Source organism: Caretta caretta, chromosome 9 (assembly GCF_965140235.1).
Source record: "Caretta caretta isolate rCarCar2 chromosome 9, rCarCar1.hap1, whole genome shotgun sequence".
Taxonomy (NCBI): Eukaryota; Metazoa; Chordata; order Testudines; family Cheloniidae; genus Caretta; species Caretta caretta.
Window position 1 is genome coordinate 8,226,114 of NC_134214.1, and position 25,658 is coordinate 8,251,771.

Below are 25,658 nucleotides of genomic sequence, written 5' to 3' on the forward strand. Positions count from 1 at the left end.
ACGTCCAGCAGGCCCCCCACAGCTCCCGTCAGCCAAGGGGAAGGCAGGGCTGGACCCCCAGCCTGTGCCCGCAGCATGGCCAGGCAGGAGGACTCGCTGCCTGCGGCCGGGCCCGCCCATGCTCCACCGCGAGCCAGGAGCCCGCCGCCGGGCAGGGCCCCACGTGCCGCCACAGCCACGTGCCGCGAGCCCGGGCCCCCCTCTAACTCCGCCTTCCCAACGGGCCCCGCCCCTCGAATATGGCCCCGCCCACCGCCGCTATCCCCGCCCCTCGGCAGGACGCGGTCACGCGGTGTGGAGTGTCTCCCCGCGATTGGTTCCTTTCGGCCCCGCCCCGCGAGCCACCCGGCGCCGGCGCAGTTCGGGGCGCGGCGTCGCGATGGAGGACGGCGGCGGGGGCCAGAGCCGGCAGCAGTCGGGGACCTCGGCGGGGGGCGGCGACGAGAAGCCGGGGGGGCCCTGGACCAAGGACCGGAAGGACCCGGCAGCGCCGGCCGACAAGGAGGAGGAGCTGGTGAGAGCGGGACGCGGCTCCGCCCGGGCTCGGGCTCGGAGCTGAGTCACGCCGGGCCCGGCCCCGGCCCGCCGGTCCCCCCCGGCGATACCCCGGCCCGCCGGTCCGCCGGTCCCCCCCGGCGATACCCCTCCCCGTCCCCGGCCCGCCGGTCCGCCGGTCCCCCCCGGCGATACCCCGTCCCCGTCCCCGGCCCGCCGGTCCCCGTCCCCGGCCCGCCGGTCCCCCCCGGCGATACCCCGTCCCCGTCCCCGGCCCGCCGGTCCCCGTCCCCGGCCCGCCGGTCCCCCCCGGCGATACCCCCTCCGTCCCCGGCCCGCCGGTCCCCCCCGGCGATACCCCTCCCCGTCCCCGGCCCGCCGGTCCCCCCCGGCGATACCCCTCCCCGTCCCCGGCCCGCCGGTCCGCCGGTCCCCCCCGGCGATACCCCGTCCCCGTCCCCGGCCCGCCGGTCCCCGTCCCCGGCCCGCCGGTCCCCCCCGGCGATACCCCCTCCGTCCCCGGCCCGCCGGTCCCCCCCGGCGATACCCCTCCCCGTCCCCGGCCCGCCGGTCCCCGTCCCCGGCCCGCCGGTCCCCGTCCCCGGCCCGCCGGTCCCCGTCCCCGGCCCGCCGGTCCCCGTCCCCGGCCCGCCGGTCCCCGTCCCCGGCCCGCCGGTCCCCGTCCCCGGCCCGCCGGTCCCCGTCCCCGGCCCGCCGGTCCCCGTCCCCGGCCCGCCGGTCCCCGTCCCCGGCCCGCCGGTCCCCCCCGGCGATACCCCTCCCCGTCCCCGGCCCGCCGGTCCCCCCCGGCGATACCCCCTCCGGCCCCGTCCCCGGCCCGCCGGTCCCCCCCGGCGATACCCCTCCCCGTCCCCGGCCCGCCGGTCCCCGTCCCCGGCCCGCCGGTCCCCCCCGGCGATACCCCGTCCCCGTCCCCGGCCCGCCGGTCCCCGTCCCCGGCCCGCCGGTCCCCCCCGGCGATACCCCCTCCGTCCCCGGCCCGCCGGTCCCCCCCGGCGATACCCCTCCCCGTCCCCGGCCCGCCGGTCCCCCCCGGCGATACCCCTCCCCGTCCCCGGCCCGCCGGTCCGCCGGTCCCCCCCGGCGATACCCCGTCCCCGTCCCCGGCCCGCCGGTCCCCGTCCCCGGCCCGCCGGTCCCCCCCGGCGATACCCCCTCCGTCCCCGGCCCGCCGGTCCCCCCCGGCGATACCCCTCCCCGTCCCCGGCCCGCCGGTCCCCGTCCCCGGCCCGCCGGTCCCCGTCCCCGGCCCGCCGGTCCCCGTCCCCGGCCCGCCGGTCCCCGTCCCCGGCCCGCCGGTCCCCGTCCCCGGCCCGCCGGTCCCCGTCCCCGGCCCGCCGGTCCCCGTCCCCGGCCCGCCGGTCCCCGTCCCCGGCCCGCCGGTCCCCGTCCCCGGCCCGCCGGTCCCCCCCCGGCGATACCCCTCCCCGTCCCCGGCCCGCCGGTCCCCCCCGGCGATACCCCCTCCGGCCCCGTCCCCGGCCCGCCGGTCCCCCCCGGCGATACCCCTCCCCGTCCCCGGCCCGCCGGTCCCCGTCCCCGGCCCGCCGGTCCCCGTCCCCGGCCCGCCGGTCCCCCCCGGCGATACCCCTCCCCGTCCCCGGCCCGCCGGTCCCCCCCGGCGATACCCCTCCCCGTCCCCGGCCCGCCGGTCCCCGGTCCGCCGGTCCCCCCCCGGCGATACCCCCCCCCGTCCCCGGCCCGCCGGTCCCCGTCCCCGGCCCGCCGGTCCCCCCCGGCGATACCCCTCCCCGTCCCCGGCCCGCCGGTCCCCCCCGGCGATACCCCCTCCGGCCCCGTCCCCGGCCCGCCGGTCCCCCCCGGCGATACCCCTCCCCGTCCCCGGCCCGCCGGTCCCCGTCCCCGGCCCGCCGGTCCCCCCCGGCGATACCCCTCCCCGTCCCCGGCCCGCCGGTCCCCCCCGGCGATACCCCTCCCCGTCCCCGGCCCGCCGGTCCCCGGTCCGCCGGTCCCCCCCCGGCGATACCCCCCCCCGTCCCCGGCCCGCCGGTCCCCGTCCCCGGCCCGCCGGTCCCCCCCGGCGCTACCCCCCCCCGTCCCCGGCCCGCCGGTCCCCCCCGGCGATACCCCCTCCCCGTCCCCGGCCCGCCGGTCCCCCCCGGCGATACCCCCCCCCGTCCCCGGCCCGCCGGTCCCCCCCGGCGATACCCCCTCCCCGTCCCCGGCCCGCCGGTCCCCCCCGGCGATACCCCCTCCCCGTCCCCGGCCCGCCGGTCCCCCCCGGCGATACCCCTCCCCGTCCCCGGCCCGCCGGTCCCCCCCGGCGATACCCCTCCCCGTCCCCGGCCCGCCGGTCCCCGGTCCGCCGGTCCCCCCCCGGCGATACCCCCCCCCCGTCCCCGGCCCGCCGGTCCCCGTCCCCGGTCCGCCGGTCCCCCCTGGCGATACCCCCCCCCGTCCCCGGCCCGCCGGTCCCCCCCGGCGATACCCCCTCCCCGTCCCCGGCCCGCCGGTCCCCCCCGGCGATACCCCCTCCGGCCCCGTCCCCGGCCCGCCGGTCCCCCCCGGCGATCCCCGTCCCCGGCCCGCCGGTCCCCGTCCCCGGCCCGCCGGTCCCCCCCGGCGATACCCCTCCCCGTCCCCGGCCCGCCGGTCCCCGGCCCGCCGGTCCCCCCCCGGCGATACCCCCCCCCGTCCCCGGCCCGCCGGTCCCCGTCCCCGGCCCGCCGGTCCCCGTCCCCGGCCCGCCGGTCCCCCCCGGCGATACCCCCTCCCCGTCCCCGGCCCGCCGGTCCCCCCCGGCGATACCCCCTCCCCGTCCCCGGCCCGCCGGTCCCCCCCGGCGATACCCCCCCCCGTCCCCGGCCCGCCGGTCCCCCCCGGCGATACCCCCTCCCCGTCCCCGGCCCGCCGGTCCCCCCCGGCGATACCCCCTCCCCGTCCCCGGCCCGCCGGTCCCCCCCGGCGATACCCCCTCCCCGTCCCCGGCCCGCCGGTCCCCCCCGGCGATACCCCTCCCCGTCCCCGGCCCGCCGGTCCCCCCCGGCGATACCCCTCCCCGTCCCCGGCCCGCCGGTCCCCCCCGGCGATACCCCTCCCCGTCCCCGGCCCGCCGGTCCCCGGTCCGCCGGTCCCCCCCCCGGCGATACCCCCCCCCGTCCCCGGCCCGCCGGTCCCCCCCGGCGATACCCCCTCCCCGTCCCCGGCCCGCCGGTCCCCCCCGGCGATACCCCTCCCCGTCCCCGGCCCGCCGGTCCCCCCCGGCGATACCCCTCCCCGTCCCCAGCCCGCCGGTCCCCGTCCCCGGTCCGCCGGTCCCCCCCGGCGATACCCCCCCCCGGCCCCGGCCCGCCGGTCCCCCCCGGCGATACCCCCCCCCCGTCCCCGGCCCGCCGGTCCCCCCCGGCGATACCCCTCCCCGTCCCCGGCCCGCCGGTCCCCCTCGGCGATACCCCTCCCCGTCCCCGGCCCGCCGGTCCCCCTCGGCGATACCCCTCCCCGTCCCCGGCCCGCCGGTCCCCCCCGGCGATACCCCTCCCCGGCCCGCCGGTCCCCGTCCCCGGTCCGCCGGTCCCCCCCGGCGATACCCCTCCCCGTCCCCGGCCCGCCGGTCCCCCTCGGCGATACCCCTCCCCGTCCCCGGCCCGCCGGTCCCCCTCGGCGATACCCCTCCCCGTCCCCGGCCCGCCGGTCCCCCTCGGCGATACCCCTCCCCGTCCCCGGCCCGCCGGTCCCCCCCGGCGATACCCCCCTCCGGCCCCGTCCCCGGCCCGCCGGTCCCCCCCGGCGATACCCCCCTCCGGCCCCGTCCCCGGCCCGCCGGTCCCCCCCGGCGATACCCCCCTCCGGCCCCGTCCCCGGCCCGCCGGTCCCCCCCGGCGATACCCCCCTCCGGCCCCGTCCCCGGCCCCCCCCGGCGATACCCCCTCCGGCCCCGTCCCCGGCCCCCCCCGGCGATACCCCCTCCGGCCCCGTCCCCGGCCCCCCCCGGCGATACCCCCTCCGGCCCCCTCCCCGGCCCGCCGGTCCCCCTCCCCGGCCCCGGCCCGCCGGTCCCCCTCCCCGGCCCCGGCCCGCCGGTCCCCCTCCCCTCCCCGGCCCCGGCCCGCCGGTCCCCCTCCCCGGCCCCGGCCCGCCGGTCCCCCTCCCCGGCCCCGGCCCGCCGGTCCCCCTCCCCGGCCCCGGCCCGCCGGTCCCCCTCCCCGACCCCGGCCCGCCGGTCTCCCCCCTGCTACCGCCCTCCTCCCCGCGCAACACCCCTCCCTGGCCCGCCGGCGATACCCCCTCCGGCCCCGGCCCCAGCCCGCCGGTCCCCCCCGGCGATACCCCCTCCGGCCCCGGCGATACCCCGGCCCCGGCCCGCCGGTCCCCCCCCTGCTACCGCCCTCCTCCCCGCGCAACACCCCCCGCCGTCCCCGGGTCGCTGATGCCTCCCTGCCACCTCCCCAGGCCGCCGATACCTCCCCTTGTCCCCGGCCTGCTGATACCCCTCTGGCGATACCTCCTCCGGCACCACCCACCGATATCTTACACTGTCCCCAGCCCACCGCTACCCCCGCTCTAAAGGCACAGACCCCCCCGCCATACCCATCTGTGGGTAGGGAGCAAGAGGGCTCTAGGCGCAGAGCTGGCTATTTATAACTAGGGCCCTACCAAATTCATGGTCCATTTTGGTCAATTTCAGCCATAGGATTTTAAAAATAGTTGTCAAGGTTCCTTCCCCCCTCTGAACTCTTGGGTACAGATGTGGGGACCTGCATGAAAGACCCCCTAAGCTTATTCTTACCAGCTTAGGTTAAAAACTTCCTCAAGGTACCAACTTTGCCTTGTCCTTGAACGGTATGCTGCCACCACTAAGCGTGTTAAAACAAAAAACAGGGGAAGAGCCCACTTGGAGACGTCTTCCCCCAAAATATGCCCCCAAGCCCTACACCCCCTTTCCTTGGGAAGGCTTGATAAAAATCCTCACTAATTTGTACAGGTGAACACAGACCCAAACCCTTGGATCTTAAGAATAATGAAAAGTCAATCAGGTTCTTAAAAGAAGAATTTTAATTAAAGAAAAGGTAAAAGAATCACCTTTGTAAAATCAGGATGGTAAATACCTTACAGGGTAATCAGATTCAAAACATAGAGAATCCCTCTGGGCAAAACCTAAAGTTACAAAAAGACATACAAACAGGAATATACATTCCATCCAGCACAGTTTATTTTACCAGCCATTAAACAAAGGGAAATCTAACTCATTTCTAGCTAGATTACTTACTAACTAACAGGAGTTCTGAGACTGCCTTCCTGACCTGTTCCTGGCAAAAGCATCATCCAGACAGACAGACTCTTTGTCCCCCCCCCCGCCCCTCCCCCCCATTTGAAAGTATCTTGTCTCCTCATTGGTCATTTTGGTCAGGTGCCAGCGAGGTTCTCTTAGCTTCTTAACCCTTTACAGGTGAAAGGGTTTTGCCTCTGACCAGGAGGGATTTTATAGCACTGTGTACAGAAAGGTGGTTACCCTTCCCTTTATTTTTATGACAATAGTAAATTTTGTGATTTCAGGGATTTAAATCTGAAATTTCTTGGTGTTGTAATTGTAGGGGTCCTGACCCAAAAAGGAGTGGGGGGGGGGGGCATGTCGCAAGGTTATTGTAGGGGGCTGTTTACAGTACTACTGCCCTTACTTCTGCATGACTCCTGGCAGTGGTGCTGCCTTCAGAGCTGGGCAGCTGGAGAGCAGCGGCTGCTGGCCGGGAGCCCAGCTCTGAAGGCAGAGTCGCGGCCAGCAGCAGCGCAGAAGAAAGGGTGGCCTGGTATGGTATTGCCACCCTTTCTTCTGATCTGCTGCCTGCAGAGCTGGGCCCTCAGTCAGCAGCCGCCGCTCTCCGGCCACCTGGCTCTGAAGGCAGCAATGCAGAAGTAATGGTGGCATTGTATGGTATTGCCACCCTTACTTCTGTGCTGCTGCTGGTGCGGGGGGTGCCTTCAGGGCTTGGTGCCTGGCCAACGGCCGCTGCTCTCTGACCACCCAGCTCTGAAGGCAGTGCAGAAGTAAGGGTGGCGGCAATGCCACGGCCCCCATAAAATAACCCTGTGACTGACCCCCCGCAACTCCCTTTTGGGTCAGGACCCCTCATTTGAGAAATGCTGGTCTCTCTCATGAAATCTGAATAGTATAGGGTAAAAGCACATAAAAGACCAGATTTCACTGTCTGTGACGTGTTTTTCATGGCCATGAATTTGGTAGGGCCCTATTTATAAGGTTCCTTGGAGGCCACTAGGTGCTGCACTGAACTGGTAAAAGCCGTGGTCCCTGCCCACAAGGAGCACAGAGGAAGAGGAGGGCTAAGGAAGGATGAGAGCTGCAGAGCCAGGCTCCCTTTGTGCACAGCTGAGCAGTTGCACTGGTTGTAATGGGCTGAATAATAGTTAGAAGGGGCAGGAACTCTCCAAGCCTGTGGCCGGGAGCAGAGTGTTGGCTCCTGTTGTGCTGTGATGGCTGGGGCTGCCTGCGAGCCAGGCGTCTTGCTGCAGTCAGAAGCACAAAGTGGGGTTGCAAATGAGGTAAAGGCGTGTGCTCCTACAGTCATTGGTTCTGCCAGCTGAGGAGCCTCTTGGACGCACAGCGTGTAACCTGAAGCTCGTGTGTTGGTCCCTCCCCCGTGCCTCCCCTGGCTGCTGGTATTTTGTGGGGCTGTGGGAAGCTTTCCTCTAGGGCTGATGCCCATTTCTCTGCTCCTTTGTTGCAGTCTGAGGAAGACAAACAACTGCAGGATGAATTGGAGATGCTTGTGGAGCGCTTGGGGGTAAGTTCCCTTCCCCCCTGTGGGCCTGTACCTTTCTCCCCTCAAGTCGCGTCTCTGTGTTAGGCAGCACCCCCAGCCTTTGGGTCCATTCTGGAGGGGCAGTATCAGGATCCCCTCAATATTGGAGCTCCCCTGTTTGAATGGGGGAAGTGGGTGCTGGATGTGAAGCTGTCTGTAAGAGTACAGTCTCCCCTTCCCACCCTCTGATGGCCTGGAAGCAGTGTAAGCCAGTGGCTGGTCTCTGGGTTTTGTGCCTTGGGTTTGGAGATGACAAACCCCATGCTTCACAGGTTGCTGCTTACCTAAGAGATTTTTCTCCCCTGCGTACAACATTCACTCAGTAGTGACTTCACTTCCAATGCAATTGCTGGCCTGTTACAGTCCCTGACCCTCCCAGGAGAAGCACGTTTAGTGCAAGACAACTGCATCTTCTATTAAATGTCTCCTTTCTAGTCCTTACTTTAGGGACCCAGGCTTTCCCTTCGTACCATTACAGCAATTGAGTTTGGCTAAAGTGCCCCTGCTGGGGGGAGAAGGGGCTTCGCTATCAAACCCCTGACTGTAGAAGTAGTTCTTTCCATGAGCCTGACAGAGCCATAGTTTGCCAGCCTCAGATGTATGGGCAAAGCTCACGTACTTCCCCGGATATTTGTGTGAGATTAGACGGTGCAGAGACTTTCAGGCTGCTCTGTGGAGCTGGTCTTTGTTGCAGTTTATTGCAGTGTTTGATGCGTTGTTCGAGCCCAGTATGTGGCCAGTCTGTCCACCAAGCATGTGGCCAAGGAGCCCCCCAGTGATTCACGTTTGGCTGAGTTCCACAGCACGGTGCCAAAGCTGGTAGAAGCCGGAGTCCTGTGCATTTCCACATGAGCTGGCTGGCTGGGCAGGTGTTTGACTGCTGAGCCTGGCTGCCTGTGCTTAGAAGGAACAGGCAGCTGCCACTTCCTGACAGTTTATCCTTGCAGGAGAAGGACACGTCGCTGTATCGCCCCGCCCTGGAGGAGTTGCGTAGGCAGATCCGTTCTTCCACAACCTCCATGACCTCTGTTCCGAAGCCCCTAAAGTTCTTACGGCCTCACTATGGCAAGCTGAAGGAGATCTATGAGAACATGGCTCCTGGAGAGAACAAGGTGGGTGGTTTGCAGCTGCTCGGTGTGGGGCTGGAATCACAGGGCAGGCGGGGATGGCAGTGCAGCAGTCTGGTTGTGTAGCATACAAGTTGACTCTTGCTATCTGTGTGCAAACGGAGGAAAGATTTTGAGATAGCATCAGACTACACAGCACCTGCCACTGAAACGAGCACCGGACAGTAACAAGGTGATCAGGGGCTTGAGCTCTGCCCATGCTGGGGGGATCGAACCCTGCACATGCTGAGTGCATTGCTAAGTGTAACTCTTTGCAGTGATTTGGCAGCACGTGTACAGCTTGTCATGCCGCTAACGTGTTTTGAATCAAACTGCATGCTGGGTGTTGGCCATGTCCACGTGCTGCAGTGTCCACGTGCCACTCTTCCACACTGAGGGTGCAGGAAGGGGCGTGGTGCTACTTCGCGCTCTGTGCTGTAGGTGCAGCACCTGTGGGCCCTCGGGAGACTCTGTGACTGGCATGTGGGTGACTGTCTCAGAACTTTCTCCCACAGCGTTTTGCAGCTGACATAATTTCCGTTCTGGCGATGACCATGAGTGGGGAGCGAGAGTGTCTGAAATACCGGCTAGTGGGGTCCCAGGAGGAGCTGGCATCATGGGGACATGAATATGTCAGGTGAGAAATGGGGCCAGGAATAGGATTCCTAGAAGTCATGTGGAAAAAACTCTACTTGGCTCCATAGTCCACCCCCGGATCGATCCCTACTGTATATGTAATGCGTGATCCAGTCCTGATTAAATGTCCCCTATGATGGGGCTCGTCCCCCATTTCCCTTGGGAAACTGTTCCTCAGGCTGTTTGGTCTGAGTCCAGGGTGATGAGCAAGGTGGGTAGATTTCTCTGACAAGAAGACCTTGATAGTCGGCGGTGCCCATTCTTATCTCGTTCCTTCTAGCTCCAGCCATGTGAATAATATCCCTCCTTTCTGCTTACACCCAGGTACGCCCATGCTGGGATCATTGCTTTCCCAGTTGCCTTGCCAAGCTAGGTAGACTCATCACTTTTAATGATACACCTCTACCCCGATATAACGCGGTCCTCAGGAGACAAAAACTCTCACTGCATTATAGGTGAGACCGCGTTATATTGAACTTGCTTTGCCCCCCCGTTCCTTGTTCCCTGACCGCCCCCTCCACAGACCCTCATCCCTAATCACCCCCAGGACCCCACCCCCTACCCAGATCCCCTGTACCCTGACTGCTCTGACCCCATCCTCACACCCTGCCCCCTGACAGGCACTCATCGGCAGTGGCGGGAAGTGGAGCAACGCAGCCCCAGCCAGCTACAGTCCACCTTCTCCCAGCCACGGCGCTCCGCTTCCCGCCGCCGGTGAGTGCGGGGAGGTTGGAGAAAGGACGCCCCCGTATTCACCTGCGGTGGGAAGCGGAGCGCCGTGGCTGGGAGCTGGCGGAATAGAGCGGGCTGGGCTGCTCTGCTTCCCACCGCCAGTGAGTGCGGGGGGGATCCCTTCCCCCAAACCCCCTCCCCTGAGTGACACGGCTGGGGTGAGGGAAGTGGAGCGAGCTGCTCCCGGCCCCCTGCTAATCCCCCGGGTCACTCTGGGACTGCGGGGCTCCCAAAAGTGCCCTGTCCCACAGCTCCTGCCTCCCAGACCTGGTGCGGGGGGGAGCTCCTGACCTCCCCCAAGACCCTCTGCCCCTTATCCAACTCCTCAGTCCCAGCCTGGCACCCTTAACACGCCACTCAGAGCAGCGTGTCGGAGCTTTACCGCGTTGTATGCGAACCCGCGTTATATCAGGCTAGAGGTGTACCACACAACCTCCAGCCCCTGGACTGTTTCTGTGGCTTTTCTCTGAACTCCCGCCAACCTGTCAGTATCAGTGTGGTAGTCTGAGGCACAATGCCCCAGACAGTCTCCCCCGCGGCTGTGTAGAATGGGGCTGCCCCCTTCCTGCTCCAGGACTTGAGTCTTCTGGGATGGAGGGGTCCAGAGCTGAGTGCAAGTTCCCAGTGAAGTCTTCTTGCAGCTGTAGAAAGAGGGCCTATGCCCTTCTGGCCAATGCATAAGCATCTCAAAATCATTTTTTTTTTTTTTTAAAGATGAACTTCTTCTTTGTCCATGTCTCCAGTCTCTCTTGGTCTGTTTGTATCGTTTCTCTGTTCTCACTGGTGTTTGCCGCTCCTTTTGATTGAGTATTTGTTTACAAATTTAATGAACTTTTTACTCCCTTCTCTTTCATAAAGAAGGCTGGACCTAACACTGGCCCTGTGTCCCCCTCCCCATACACATTCCCCCTGCACAATATCTGTACTTCACAAAATATTGCATCTGAAGAAGTGGGTTTTTTACTCACGAAAGCTTATGCCCAAATAAATCTGTTAGTCTTTAAGGTGCCACTGGACTCCTTGTTGTTTTTCACAAAATATTAGCATATCATCCTTTCAGCCAGTTTTTAAGAAGGTCTGGTTCTGCAGATCAGATTCCCCAAACCATGGGCAGAGTGAAATTGACCTGATTCTTGTCAGTTTGGTGACTGGGGATGGAGGCAGCTGTGAAATAAAGCTTGTAAATTTCACTCTTTTCCTTGTAAAGGGCTGAGCAGCTGCTGAGACCCTAAAGCTGTCCGTCAGCAGGCTCAGGTAGACGGCATTGCATTGGCTCACGTTTAGAAAGTTATTTCCAACCACTAAGATTGGCCACTTTTTTTTTTGACCTAAAGCCTGTCAGGCCAGCTCCCTCCCTGAACAAGTTGAGTGCTTCTTTTGAGCTCTGCCTTAGGATGTTTATGATGTGCACTGGCTGGTGTGTACTGAAGTTCCCCAAGTCTACTGAAAATCTCTGGACTAGGCTGGGGGCTAACGCCCAAGCATTAGTGTGTGGAACCTGTGCTTCCTCACATCCCAGAGACGGTGGAAAATCTGCCCATTTGGATGCCTGCCCCAAAGAGCGTCTGTTTTCACTGGTGTTAACAAAGTCAGTGGGACTGCGTGGGTGCTGCCCCCGGAGGCTGAGGGCTGGATGTTCAGACATGGATGTTTGTGAGAGAGGGCTGCTGGACTGCAATGACATGTCTGATCTGATCTGATTGGGAATCATCTCCTCGAAGGACTGTGAACTATCCAGCAACAGGCGTAACTCAGCCATGATCCCCCCCCTTCCCAGGATTTAGCCCCTTGTGGGCTGTTGCCCTGTTCAGACGAGGGCACGCAGCTTCTGTTGGGCACTGCAGGGATCGCAGCCCTGTAGGAGAAGTGGTGCTGTAGCCGTCTTGCCCTCAGCCCCAGGTTGTTGCTTTGTGTTATGATGGTCTCTTTCCCTTTGCCCCCACAGACACCTGGCGGGCGAGGTTGCTAAGGAATGGCAGGAGGTTGATGAGGCTGACAAGGCCCAGAGGGAAATGCTGCTGACCCTGGTGAAGGAGATTGTGCCCTACAACATGGCCCACAATGCAGAGCATGAAGCCTGTGACCTGCTGATGGAGATTGAGCAGATGGACATGCTAGAGAAATATATTGATGACAACGCCTACTCCAAAGTCTGCCTCTACCTGACCAGGTGAGGGAGTTGGGCTGCTCTGTGATGGGGATTGGCCCTTTGCAGTTTGAGCTCTGCCTGTCCTATTGAAAGCTGAAAACGACCCTTATGTGGTGCAGGAGTCCCTGAGTAGATGGGAGCGTGCCATGATTGCTGGAATGCTTCCCGTCCAGGTGACTGGGAGAGTTTGATACAGCTATGCTATGAGAGTGAGCTGCTGGCTGGAGCATGCAGGGCTCTGTACACTGGCCCAGATCTAGCCCAAGGCTGAGCAGTAAGACCTGTCTGTTGCTGGTCTCAGTAGCAGCTGGACTTACCTTCTCCTGTGTCTCCTTCCCGAAGCTGTGTGAGCTACGTCCCTGAACCCGAGAACTCAGCCCTCCTCCGCTGTGCCCTGGGAATCTTCCGCAAGTTTAGCCGCTACCCGGAAGCCCTGCGCCTGGCCCTCATGCTGAACGACATGGAGCTGGTGGAGGACATCTTCACCTCCTGCAAAGACGTGTAGGTGGAGATTGGCTTTTCAGAGCTGGGGTCCTGCTCGGGGTGGGAGTTGCGGTAGACCAGCCTTTGCCTTGTCATGGGGTACAAATCCTACCGCCTCCAGGTCCCCTCTCCTAGGCCAGGCCACTGGGTGATAGCGCCGCCTGAGGGGACTGGAGTGCTGTGGATGAGTCTGGGGTCTCGGCTCACCTTGTAGCATGAGAGGTGGCTTCATCATTAAAACAACCATCACAACTGGCACTAACTGGTCCCTTGCTGGCAGCGTCAGCAGAGAGACCAAGGACCAAATGGGCCAGGGTTACTGGCTCCCCTGCAGCTTGCCCAAGAAGGCCCCTCTGTTGGCAGTCCTGTGGTGGGCAGGCTTGCCCGCCTGCTGCCCAGGCTTTACTTGTTCAGGGCATTGACCTCTAAGGCTGCTGATCTGATGGACCCCCCTTGTCCTGCCCCTGTGGGCGTTGGACGGCAACTTGAGCCTTCTCCCTGACCGCTGAGGATGGGGCAAGAAATGAGCTTGATTAGCGTCACCTACACTAGAAGAGTGAGACTCCTCATCCCCCTCTAGTCGTATGATAAGAATCTACTACAGCTGCTGACAAAGGGAGTTTACTCTTGTAGCTCAAGCAGCAGAGACGTAAGCTTTTAGTCTTGACGTTCCCATGCTCCAGCTCTGTTGACAGGCCTGGTGGGTTGGCTGTACCATGGTTCCAGGTACGGAGAGTGGATGGCGGGACGCCCCCGCCGTGGTGCCGTCCTCCTTCTGGTACTCTGCCCTGGCCCTGTTTGCTGCCTCCGCTGGGCCGATTCTGAAGGGCTAAGCTTCAGCAGCTTTGCTGGGAGGGGGCACAGCAGCTGCTTTCTTGGCTGGTCCCTGCGTGCCCCTGGAATGGGAACCTCCTCCCAGGCCGGCGTGGCAGCCACGGCTCTGCCACGCAGGCGAGTGGGCAGGAAGCAGACAGGAGTTCCTGATGTAGGCGCCGTCTCTGGGCCTGACACAAAGCTGACTGGGAAGTCCCCTTTGACCTCTAGAGCAAGGTCCTACCACATTGCAGGGTCACAGCTTGGCCCAGCCCCTGATGCCATCACATCTCCCTCTGGCTTGTGATCTAGGAGCTGCTCTTGGGAATTTGGGAGGATGGGAGAGCCATGGGCAGCCTGACCGGCTAGGTTTCCTCAGGTGGGGTCGGGTCTGTTTGAGGGGAGAAAGGAGCTGTACTGAGAGTACTCCAGCAGGTCTGTGCCAAGGGGAGGGGAGCTCAGGTCCTCACTGCCCGGCATTGACTCTCTCTCTTCCCCCCTCGCCGGCACAGGGTCATCCAGAAGCAGATGGCCTTCATGCTGGGTCGCCACGGCGTCTTCCTGGAGCTAAATGAGGACGTGGAGGAGTACGAGGACCTCACCGAGATCATGTCCAACGTCCAGCTCAACAGCAACTTCCTGGCCTTGGCCAGAGAGGTGAGGTGCCCGGCCTTCCAGCAAGCTGGGGCGGGGTGAGGAGAAGGCTCAGGGCTGTACCAAGGTCCCCAACCGCTGGGAGCTGGCACAGAGGCCAGGCTGCCCTCAAACTGGGGCTCTTCGGGGGAGCAGATTCATCCAGGTCTGACTCGTATGGGGGGTGTTTGTGCGTCTGGTCTCCCCCCACTCCCAATCCGTGCTTGGTCACCTCAGGAAGAGCCCCGGTGTACTGACCCTGTGCACGGCAAGGAGCAGGCTGCAGAGGGCTTGGGCTGTTGCTGCCATTCACAATGTCCCTTCAGAGGGGCTGTGAGCATGGCTGGTTTGGCTGGGGAGGTGACTTCCTCCTCTCTCCCCCTCTTTGCAGCTGGACATAATGGAGCCCAAAGTGCCAGATGACATTTACAAAACACACCTGGAAAATAACCGTAAGCGAAAGCTGCATCTCCTCCTTCATTTCCTCCTGCTTGGGGCTGGGGTGCTGCTGAGCGCAGCCTTAGCCAAGTTGGCCGCCTTGTCCTAGAGCAGGGGCAGGCAAACTACTGCCCACAGGCCACATCCGGCCCGTGGGACCGTCCTGCCCAGCCCCTGAGCTCCTGATCTGGGAGGCTGTCACCGTTCCCCCGCAGCCATGCCACCACGTGGCGCAATGCTCTGGGCGGCGGGGCTGCAGAGCCCGGCCTGACCCGGTGCTCTGTGTGGCGCGGCTGCCTCTCCTCATGCAGCTGTGCTGCCAGCCACCGGTGCTTCAGGCAGCGCAGTAAGGGGGTGGGGGGGGGAGTTTGGATAGAGGGCAGGGGAGTTCGGGGGGTGGTCGGGGTGTGGATAAGGGTCGGGACGGTCAGAGGGCGGGGAACGGGGCTTGAACGGGGCAGGCCCTACGTGTGAGGGCAGTCAGGAAGGAGAGGAGGGGTTGGATGGGGTGGCGGGTGGTCAGGGGACAGGGAGCAGGGGGTGTGGATGGGGCAGGGGTCCTGGTGGGGGCAGTCAGGAGGGGGGGGTTGAATGGGGTGGAGGGGGGCAGTTAGGGGCAAGGGGTCCGGGGGTGGTCAAGGAGAAGGGGTGGGTGGATGGGGCAGGGGTCCGGGGAGGGGGCAGTCGGGAGGCGAGAAGCTGGGGGGTCAGATAGGGGGTAGGGGCCGGGCCATGCATGGTTGTTTGGGGAGGCACAGTCTCCCCTAACCGGCCCTCTATACAATTTCAGAAACCCGATGCGGCCCTCAGGCCAAAAAGTTTACCCGCCCCTGTCCTAGAGCATGCGGGCATCTGGCCTTTCGTGTGTCAGGACAGGCCCATCTACAGTTGCAGCCCCGGGGGTGCACTGTCTATGCAGCACCCCGCTGTGTTGCGCTGAATTGGCTCGGACTCCTTGGCCATTCCCGGAGGCTTAGCAGGGTGGGGAGGGTAAAGGATTCTCCAGGATCAGGCGCTCAGATGTTCAGGGCCCTACTGAGGAGGGCCGGGCATGGGGAGATGCTCCCGAGCTCTGTGGGCCTGGCGAAGCCGCGTTGTGATGCTCTGCCCAGCCCACTCCGTGGTTTCTGCTTCCTCAGGGTTTGGCGGCAGCGGCTCCCAGGTGGACTCTGCGCGGATGAACCTGGCCTCGTCCTTCGTGAACGGTTTTGTGAATGCAGCTTTCGGGCAGGACAAGCTGCTGACGGATGACGGCAATAAGTGGCTGTACAAAAACAAGGATCACGGTGAGCCGGGCAGGACAGGGCGGTTGGACTCTCGCTGCCGCTGGGACTGGGCCCTGCAGAAGGTTTTCCAAATGGCAGCTTGTGTCTGGCAGTGTCCGGCAGCTTTTCCAAGGGATGCTCCTTATGTTCCCTGAGCCCCATGCCTGGAACTCCTTCTCTGCCCCTATGTCCTCCCTTCTGTGGGTTAAATCACCAATCCTGCTGGCTCGTGCCTGCAACTCCCAGGGCCCCCTGATCCTAATGGGGAGAGCGCCCTGCAGGGGTCACACCAGCTGTCAGCCACGTGTGTACTTGAATGTAGAATGGTGGAGTTGGGGAGTGCGCTGTAACTTATGGGGACTACATATCCCCCCGCATGCAGCATTCCAGTTGGCCCTGATTTGCCAGGCTGCACTGCACGCTGGGGCCTGGAGTCTTCGCAGGCCACCTCTCTGGTTATAGATGAAGGCAGCTTGTTTTGCAGGCCAGCACGCCTGCCTGTTTCCCCCATACATCTCTTCCCAGGCCCTGTCTGGAGGTCTCAAACGCCGCCTTCACATGGAGTCAAGGCCAAACTGCTCCAGCAGCGTGTGATGGAGGAATTGGCCCTTATGGAGTATCCAGACTGACTGTCTGGGAGAATGGAGCTGCCACTGAACGTGCTGCAGAGCTCTGTGCCCCTCTGTCCCCGGGGCTGCTCTCTGATTGGGCCCCCAAAGGCAGCAGAGGGAAACCAAGGCTGCAGAAAGAACTGAATGCCCCAGTGGAAGTGCCCAGCATGTTAGGAATAGGGGGTGGGCAAGGGAAAGGAGCCACAGGGGAACCCCAGCTCCCGTCTCGGGGCGTGGGCCCAGGTCGTGATTCCAAGTCTGACGTGGGGGCTTCTCCTTGTGCTGCAGGTATGCTGAGCGCTGCAGCCTCGCTGGGGATGATCCTGCTGTGGGACGTGGATGGGGGGCTGACGCAGATTGACAAGTACCTGTACTCCTCTGAGGACTACATTAAGGTGGGTGGTGCTGCTCGGGACCCGGGCTAAGGTGCAGCCCCACTGGCCATGGAGCCATGGCTCACATGCTAGCACGCCTGGTGGCGTAGCTGCATGGGCCAGACCTGCCAGGGACAAAAGTACCAACCTCAGTCTGCCCAGCTGAGTGCTTCACCCCATCTGAGAACTGCCACATTGTTCTCCTCCTCTCTGGGTCCTGACTGGTGATCGGCGCCACAGTGCTCCCTGGCTGAAGCTTGGCTCATTGAGATTCACTACGGGGCCCCCTTGGGCCTAGATTCACTAGGGGGCCCTTGATGCCCCCCGTTAATGCAGAGGCATGACCTTTGGAGACTACAAGTCCCAGCAGGCAATGCACCTGAGCTGGTCCTGATGGAGCATTGCATGATGGGGCTTGTAGTTCCCCCAGGCTGCACCTCTGTGTGAGTTATGACCAAGGCAACCTGCCTGCTTTCGTGTGATTTGGGTGTAGCCCTGTGGGTAGACCTTGGGCACCCCTTGTTGCGTGTGGTGCAATAACTGCATGTGCCAGCTGTCCCCAAGGCAGCCCCATGATGGTCTGGCTGATGGTGCCTTTATCCTGCAGTCGGGAGCCCTGCTCGCTTGTGGCATTGTGAACTCGGGGGTGAGGAACGAGTGCGACCCTGCCCTCGCGCTGCTGTCTGACTACGTCCTCCACAACAGCAACACCATGAGGATCGGCGCCATCTTTGGGTAAGGGCCTGCCCAGCCCCCACTCCCTCTGCTGGGCGGCTCCTGTGACTAATGCTCCTTTGGGGTTCTGTTGCAGACTGGGGCTGGCCTACGCTGGGTCCAACCGGGAAGACGTTTTGACTCTGCTGCTCCCCGTGATGGGAGACTCCAAGTCCAGCATGGAGGTGAGGGCTCCGGCCGGGCCAGCGCGCTGATCTCGGCGTGGGAGAGGGTCAATGGCATCATGGGCGGAGGCGGGAGTATGGACACTGGCTCCAACCCGAGCTCTGGCCCCGCCTCTCAGCAGCTCTCCAGCATGGGTGGAGGGTAGCGGTGATAAAGGGCAGGTGGGGGCCATGGGTCCCTGAGCTGCAGCTCCTTGGGATACCCTGCGAAATGGGACCTGACAGCGTCTCCCCCCCAGTCTGTGGGAGTGCATGGTCTGCGGAGACCTCTGGGTCTCAACGCGAGTCCTCAGACCCTCCGCTGCCCAAGCAACTGCTCAGCTCCAGTTGCTTCTGGCTGTTCCTGCCCCCGTTCCTCTCCCCTTCCCCAGCCCAGAGGCTGCTCCCAGTGTGAGCCTCTCTGAGCTGTCCGCGAAAGGCTCTGGGGTGCAGGCAGGGGTTACTTGCTGAGCTCAGCTCTCCCTCCTTCCCGCCCCAGGTGGCCGGCGTGACGGCCCTGGCCTGCGGCATGATAGCTGTGGGCTCGTGCAACGGGGACGTCACCTCCACCATCCTCCAGACCATCATGGAGAAATCGGAGACTGAGCTGAAGGACACCTACGCCAGGTGGCTGCCACTCGGCCTGGGCCTTAACCACCTGGGTAAGGAAGGGCTCAGGGCTCAGCAGATGTGCGCATGGTGGCAGGGGTGGAGCGGGCTTTTGTGGAGCCAGGGATGACCTAGGGGCTGTGGCAAGGTGGGCGTGGCCTTTCCCACCTCACCAGGTGTCACGGAGTGCCCCGGGCGATACTCTGGAACTGCTCCCCATGAAGCCAGTCAGGACTCTGGGGAAGTCTCCTCTCTGTGAGCAGCCTGTCTGCAGGGCAAGAAGCTCACACGGTTTCCACCTTCCTGGGTCTGACCTCAGAGCATTTAGCATCCTCTGCCCCTCCGTGCGCTTCCCACAGTGAGTCCGCCCAGGCGGGGTCCTGGGGAAGCCAGAGGGTCCTGCCCCCCAATTCCGCAGTCAGACGTGACTCTCAGCCAGCCAGTAAAACAGAAGGTTTATTAGACGACAGGAACATGGTCTAACACAGAGCTTGTAGGTGCAGAGAACAGGACCCCTCAGCTGGGTCCATTTTGAGGAGCAGTGAGCCGGACAACCACGTCTGCACTTCACTCCACATACCCAACCAGCCCAAACTGACTTATCCTCCACCCCCTCCTCCTCTGAGCTTTGTCCCTTTCCCGGGCCAGGAGGTTACCAGATTCCTTTGTTCTCCAACCCTTCAGCTCTCACCTTGCAGGGGGAAGGGCCCAGGCCATCCGTTGCCAGGAGACAGAGTGTCGGCCATTTATGTAACCTGGCCCTTTGCTCTGCAACAGTTACACCCCTTTAGCCCACCACCTAGAGACTTAAGAAATGCATAGGGGAAACTGAGGCACCCCTACAGTATTCAGAAGAAACCTTAAGAACAGTGCCACGTCGTCACACCAGGGCACTGTCACTGTCTGAGCCTGTTCTTGGGGCTCAGAGTGCTGGGCAGGGGCTCCTGGCTGACCTGAGGGGGTAGCGCTATAGATAAGGGACTCCACCTTTTGCCCACAGGGTGGTTCATGAAAACTTTGCTCTGTGGCCCATTGTGTCCCATAATCCTTTGCAGCTGCCAAGGACTGGCATTGGGTTCTGAGAGGCAGCAGTGGGAGGTGCTATGGGCGCTGGGGCTGGTGTACCAGTTAGAGATGGGTGCTGGAGGGAGGTGGGGGGTGGAAGTCCCATTTGTTGCAGGATCTGGAATGTTCTGAGCAGGTCCAGCCATGCCCCATGTGCGCACTGCACCCCCTGGTGGAGAAACACCGGTGCTGCTCAGGACCCTGCTGGCTAGGGATGCTCATTGAGGAGCTTGGGACTTGCTGGTTTGAGCCTGGTGTGTGTCAGCAGGGGACCCGGGGCTGTGCCGTTTTAACGGGCTGCCCTGTGCTCTCTCGGCAGGGAAGGGGGAGGCCATCGAGGCTATCCTGGCAGCGCTGGAGGTGGTGTCGGAGCCCTTCCGCAGCTTTGCCAACACGTTGGTCGATATCTGCGCCTATGCGGGTGAGTCTCTGGCCAGCTTGGCTGGGGGGTGGGCTGGGCCAGTGCTCAGAGTCACCATAGTCCCTCCGTCCCTCAGGCTCGGGGAACGTGTTGAAGGTGCAGCAGCTGCTCCACATCTGCAGTGAGCACTTTGACACCAAGGAGAAGGAGGAGGACAAGGAGAAGAAGGACAAGAAGGAAAAGGACAAGAAGGAGAGCTCGGCTGACATGGGCGCCCACCAGGTGGGACGGACAGGAGGGAGCCCAGCGGGGGCGGGCCTGGGCAGACGAGCCCCATTGCTCGGACCCTTTCCTGGAGGGGAGACCCCAGGCTCCACTGGGGATCTCTCTTGGCCCTACTGGATTTGTGGGAGGGGGACAGGCCTGCAGCAGAACTGCCCACTGTCTGAACCTGCCAGTGCTGGCGGTTGCCAAAGGCAGCTCCCTGGACTGGAGATGAGAGCTTTCCAGAGGGGTTGAGTGGGCTGGGCAGGGTGGGGTCGCGGTAGCATGGATGCCTGCTCCCCAAAGGGAGCTGTACTAGAAGGGCCCAACGTGGAGCCATTCATACTGGGAGGTTGATTCGGGAGAGAACCATCTTCCTGGGGGAAGGGGGACCAAACCCTGCTCTGGTTTGGTCCCATGTGGCCTGGGGAGCCTGTGGCAGGGGGGTTACGGAGCGCCCCGGCCAGTTCTCCGTCTCCTCTCCTGCAGGGCGTAGCAGTGCTGGGGATCGCGCTCATCGCCATGGGGGAGGAGATCGGCGCTGAGATGGCTCTGCGCACGTTCGGCCACCTGGTGAGTGATGCTGCGGGGCGGAGGCCTCTGCCTTGGGGGCTGCGGGGCACGGCGCCCCATGGCAGGGTGAGGGAGGTGCCCGGAGCTGAGCCGGATGCTAGTGAAGGGCTCGGTGCGATGGAGCTCGATCCGGGCTGTGAGGGGGACACGCAGACGGGAGCAGGCACAGGAGTGTGTGGGGAGCGCCAAGCTGGGGCGCTGCCCTCCAACCAACTGCTTAACCCTCTGCCCCACTCCCGGCAGGCTGGGGCCGTGTCCGCTCAGGGGGAGGCCATTGCTTCTCTGGTCCCCTGGATCCGGTCTGGAAGCTGCAGCACCAGAGGGCCCCAATGGGCTTTTCCTTTGCTGCAGCCCTGGGGCAGTTCCAGAAACGGTTAGTGGCTGTAAGTCCCTGACTCGTGAGTGGATTCAGGGACGGGGAGAATAGCCTGGGCCAGGCGGCGTGGGAGTGACTGGCACTGGGTATAGTCCGTTGCCCTGGCGGCTAATAATGTCTCCCTCCTCCTCTTTGTGCAGCTGAGGTATGGGGAGCCCACCCTGCGACGAGCCGTGCCCCTCGCCCTGGCGCTCATCTCCGTCTCCAACCCGCGCCTCAACATCCTCGACACCCTCAGCAAGTTCTCCCACGATGCTGACCCCGAGGTCTCCTACAACTCCATCTTTGCCATGGGCATGGTGGGCAGCGGTAAGGGCTGCGTGGGCCCGGGGGCGTCGAGTGGGAGGTGGGCCGGTGATGGAGTTTGCTTCTTGGGACACCCCCCCATCGTCCAGGCTGCCTTCAAGGGCTTCCTTGTCTGAGCACAGCAGCTGGCGTCTCGGCTCGTGGTGCCAGCGGGACGGGGAAGGGGCTGAATAGCTTCGGTGCCTCTTCCAACGGCTGCATGAAATTGGCTGCCCTCGCCTGGCCACCTGTTCCTGGCTGGCAAGAGCCTTACTGTCAACTAGGTCGCTGGTCAGATACTGCCAGCCTCTGCTGGGTGAGGTTGGGAAGGGCCCAGGGGAGCTGGGCCTGCTGGAAGCAGCAGGGCAGGATCTCTGGGGGTTGGGGGGTGGCTAATGGGCGCATGTGCCCTGAAGCTGTCAAATGCAGCGTGTGGGTTCTGCCAGCTGGGGGGCTGCATGTGGCCCAGCACCCTGGGAGAGACTCTGTCCTGCACTGGCTGGAAGGGAAGTTGGATGCTTGTTCCCAGCCTAGGATTTGTGCCTGTTGCCAGGGCTTCCCGCTCACCCCGTTTCTCCTGTTTGCAGGCACCAACAATGCCCGGCTGGCCGCCATGCTGAGGCAGCTGGCCCAGTACCATGCCAAAGACCCAAACAACCTCTTCATGGTGCGGCTGGCCCAGGTGACTACCGGAGCGGCTGGCCCTGGTTCTCTGGGGTGGGTGGGGGTTCTGGTGCTCTGAGCGCTTCCCAGCTGCGTCCTGCCCCAGGGGTCAGCTGGACTGATCAGCCGCTGCGGGATAGCGCTTGCTCAGTGAGAGGTGTGCCTGGGGCATCGCTGCCAGGTCTCATGCCATCCTCTGCTCTTGAGCCCCCTCCGCTCACGTGCTCTTTGCTTGCTGTGCAGGGTCTGACCCACCTTGGGAAGGGGACGCTCACCCTGTGTCCCTACCACAGCGACCGGCAGCTGATGAGCCAGGTGGCTGTCGCGGGGCTGCTGACCGTCCTAGTGTCCTTCCTGGATGTGCGCAACAGTGAGTACCTGTGTGTCTGATCCTCCTGGAGAGGAGGGAGACGGCAGCCGGCCCCTCAGGCAGGCTCCTGGGACCAAAGGGAGGTTATTCCAGGGTGCGGGTGGGGCAGATGGCTGCTCCCAGCCCCAGGGAATCCCCTGCTGTGTTGGCTGCTGGCAGGCTCTCCTAACAGGCAGGCTGACTTGCCTTTCGCTCATGGAGGTGGATGGGCAGGGCCATGCCTGCGATCTTGGTACTGAGGCTGCTGAGGCCTGTCGGGCTGCCTTGCCATGGCAGGTGGCAGCAGCCAGGCGACCAAGAGCTCACTTTGGACTGAGCCTTGGGGCCCTAACGTGCCTTCTCTCTCCCCCTAGTCATCCTGGGCAAATCCCACTACGTTCTGTACGGGCTGGTGGCTGCCATGCAGCCGCGCATGCTGGTGACTTTTGACGAGGAGCTGCGGCCTCTGCCGGTGTCGGTCAGGGTGGGACAGGTAAGGAGGCAGGGTCCCTCAGAAATATGGCTGGGGAGGGGTCCCTTCATCAGTGCGGGATCTGGCTAGAGGGTGACGTGGCAGGTGAGCTTATTGAGCAGATTGAGTGGGGCCGTTCTGAGGTCCCTGGGCTGGATGGGGACGTGGGTCTGTTTCCTCCCAGGAGCTGCTGGGTCAGTGCAGAGGCCTTGATGGCTCATGCCAGTGATGAAGCCTCGCCAGCGCCTGTCCTGGCTTCTGGGCCCCGGACTTCGGCGGGTGATACGTGGTATCCGGGCTGCCTCTGTGCCCTCAGCTCTAACCTCTCGCCTCCTGTCCAGGCTGTAGACGTGGTGGGCCAGGCGGGCAAACCGAAGACAATCACTGGCTTCCAGACGCACACAACGCCGGTGCTGCTGGCGCACGGCGAGCGGGCAGAGCTGGCCACAGAGGAACATCTGCCAGTCACCCCCATCCTTGAGGGTTTCGTCATCCTGCGCAAAAACCCCAGCTATGATGTCTGAGCTGACATGGGGCGGGATCGGGGGGAGACAGCACTGGGCAGTGCCTGGAGGGGGCAGGCGCTGGGCATCACACTCGGGGAGAGGGGCCCAACTCCCCACTTAGTGGTTTTGTTACTGAAATTGCTGATTTAAAAAATAAACTTGAGAGAGAGATTGGTGCTGCTCATTGTTTCCTCTGGAAGCAGCATGTGCGGGTGGGGGCCTGGTCCCCTCTGTCCTGGACTACAGACAGGTGGCTGAGTAATGGCTGGTGCCTTGCCAGGGGGCTGTAGTATCTATCTCTAGCTATGCTCCGTGTAAGGGGCAGTGAGCAGTGGATGTGATGGCTCAAGGCCCAGTGGTTCTCCCCCTTTCCCAGCTAGACAAACTCAAAGGGGGTTGGGAGGGGGATTAACCACTGGACCAGCTCACTGAGGGGTGGGTGGATTCTCCATTGCCTGGAGTCTTTGCAGGGCAACCTGGTACCTTTCTGCCTTGCTTCGGTGCAGGGGTGTCAGACTTGGACGGAGGAGAGTGCCAGGGCCCCTTGTTAATTCTAAGCCATGATGTGCACTCAGGACTCTGAACTCCCCCGGTGCACACAGACCGACACCCCAGTTGCTTTGAGCTGCGATGGGTTGGGTAGGTGAGAGCAGGGTGCTGACACTGGGTGGAGGGGGAGAGGTTTCCTCATTTATCCCCTTTCTGGACCTCTAAGATATGTATGTCCCAGGCACTGCTTGTCGCGGGGCCAGGAATGGCGAGGGGCAGTGGGTGCCCTTGGCCCCATGGAGCTGGTGCTGCCTGACAGTGCTGGGTGGAGGCTGCACAGGGCCAGTTTGCGCTTTTCCCTCCACCTTCCCTTTGGAGCACACAGCGGGGCTGCGCTCTTGGCTGATCCCAGCCCAAGGCACCCCGAAGAGCATCTCAATCTAAAGATGGCCTGAGATGAATGAAGGTGGGGTTCAGGGTGGCAGAAATGGGGGCTTGTCTGCCACTGGTGAGAGCCCCGGGGCAGAGGGAGGTGCAATAGGGGTGCCTGCTTTGGGGGGTCTGGGAAATACTTTTCCCTGGCTGGGCTCACAATGCTTCCCCACGCAGGAACAGTGAGAGGAGATGCAGGGGCTCCCTGGTCAGCTTCCCTCGAGGCTTTCTTCAAACTGCCTCCACTAGCCCATTTCCCTCCTCCTGCCAATCGTCCCCTTCCGAAAACGGGAGGGAAAGGTGCTCGGCTCCTTTGATAAATGCAAAGTAGTGCACACTGGGAACCATATCCCAACTATATACAGATAAAGTAATGGGGTCTAAAGTAGCTGTTACCACTCAAGAGAGATCTTGGGGTCATTGTGGTTAGTTCTCTGAAAACATCCACTCAATGTGCAGCGGCCGTCAAAAAGGTGAACAGAATGTTGGGAATCATTACGAAAAGGATAGATAATAAGACAGAAAATATCATATTGCCTCTGTATAAATCCATGGTCCGCCCACATCTTGAATACTGCGTGCAGATGTGGTCGCCCCATCTCCAAAAAGATATATTGGAATTGGAAAAGGTTCAGGAAAGGGCAACAAAAATTATCAGGGGTATGGAACGGCTGCTGTATGAGGAGAGATTAATAAGACTGGGACTTTTCAGCTTGGAAAAGAGATGACTAAGGGGAGATATGATAGAGGTCTATAAAATCATGACTGGTGTAGAGAAAGTAGATAAGGAAGTGTTGTTTACTACTTCTCAGAACACAAGAACTAGGGGTCACCCAATGAAATTAACAGGCAGCAGGTTTAAAACAAACGGAAGTATTTTTTCACACAGCGCAGTCAGTCTGTGGAACTCTTTGACAGAGGATGTTGTGAAGGCCAAGACTATAAGAGGGTTCAAAAAAGAACTAGATAAATTTATGGAGGATAGGTCCATCAATGGTGTCCCTAGCCTCTGTTTGCCAGAAGCTGGGAATCAGTGACAGGGCCTGGATCACCTGATGATTACCTGTCTGTTATTCCCTCTGGGGCACCTGGCATACTGTTGGAAGACAGGATCCTGGGCTGGATGGACCTTTGGTCTGACCCAGTATGGCCCTTCTGATGTTACGTTCTCGGGGAAGCAGCCAAAGCCCCTGAGCTCAGACCCCACTCACCTTGTGTCCTTGCTGCCCCTTCCGGCCTGGGACACAGCTTCCCCCCCAGTCCTGTTACCTGGGCTGGCAGCGGTATCACTCCTACTCAGTCATGGTGGGGTAGCCAATGGAGGCCCTGTCCCATGCCCTAGCATGTGGTCCAGTCTTTGCTGGGCGCAGTCCTGGCTCTGCCGTGCAGCTGCTGTGGCCTTGGCTCAGTTGTCCACTATCCCCAGCTGTTACAGCAGAAGAATGCCCCTTATTTTCACAGGGAGCCTGGGCGAGGGTGAAGCTCAGCAGGGATTGGCAGGGCCTTAGCTGCCCCTTGCCTGGGCGGTGTGAGAGTTAAGCCAAAGGCTGTTCTCTTGCTGGCATGTGCCACGCCCAGGGAGTTCACCTGGCATGGTTCTGTGCCAGGGCTCTGTGGCGGGGTGAAGTGCAAACTACGTGCAGCCCTTGGGCTCCCAGCAACTTGCCACTGTGACTTGGGCTGAGCCGACGACCGGGCATCTCAGACGGATCGTGTCTCCCTAGCGTGGTACCAGCCTTGGAGCAGGGCACTGCAGGGTGAGCCAGGCCAGATCAACTCGACCCACCCTGAGCTCTGGCTGCGT

The 25,658-nt window shown here is 62.9% G+C and overlaps 1 protein-coding gene across 1 annotated transcript; it reads left to right on the top strand.

Annotated features, from left to right (window-relative positions):
• The first annotated feature begins 365 nt into the window (after positions 1-365).
• Positions 366-23,104, top strand: PSMD2 (proteasome 26S subunit ubiquitin receptor, non-ATPase 2). Its single transcript, XM_048864172.2, has 21 exons — positions 366-514; positions 7,218-7,274; positions 8,240-8,404; positions 8,914-9,035; positions 11,712-11,936; positions 12,258-12,416; positions 13,724-13,868; positions 14,236-14,296; positions 15,422-15,568; positions 16,447-16,553; positions 17,140-17,267; positions 17,344-17,431; positions 17,910-18,072; positions 19,404-19,505; positions 19,582-19,727; positions 20,199-20,282; positions 20,799-20,967; positions 21,531-21,625; positions 21,850-21,976; positions 22,330-22,448; positions 22,769-23,104. The coding sequence occupies exons 1-21, from the start codon at positions 380-382 to the stop codon at positions 22,949-22,951; spliced, it is 2,727 nt and encodes a 908-aa protein (XP_048720129.2). The 5' UTR covers positions 366-379; the 3' UTR covers positions 22,952-23,104.
• The last annotated feature ends 2,554 nt before the right edge of the window (positions 23,105-25,658 follow it).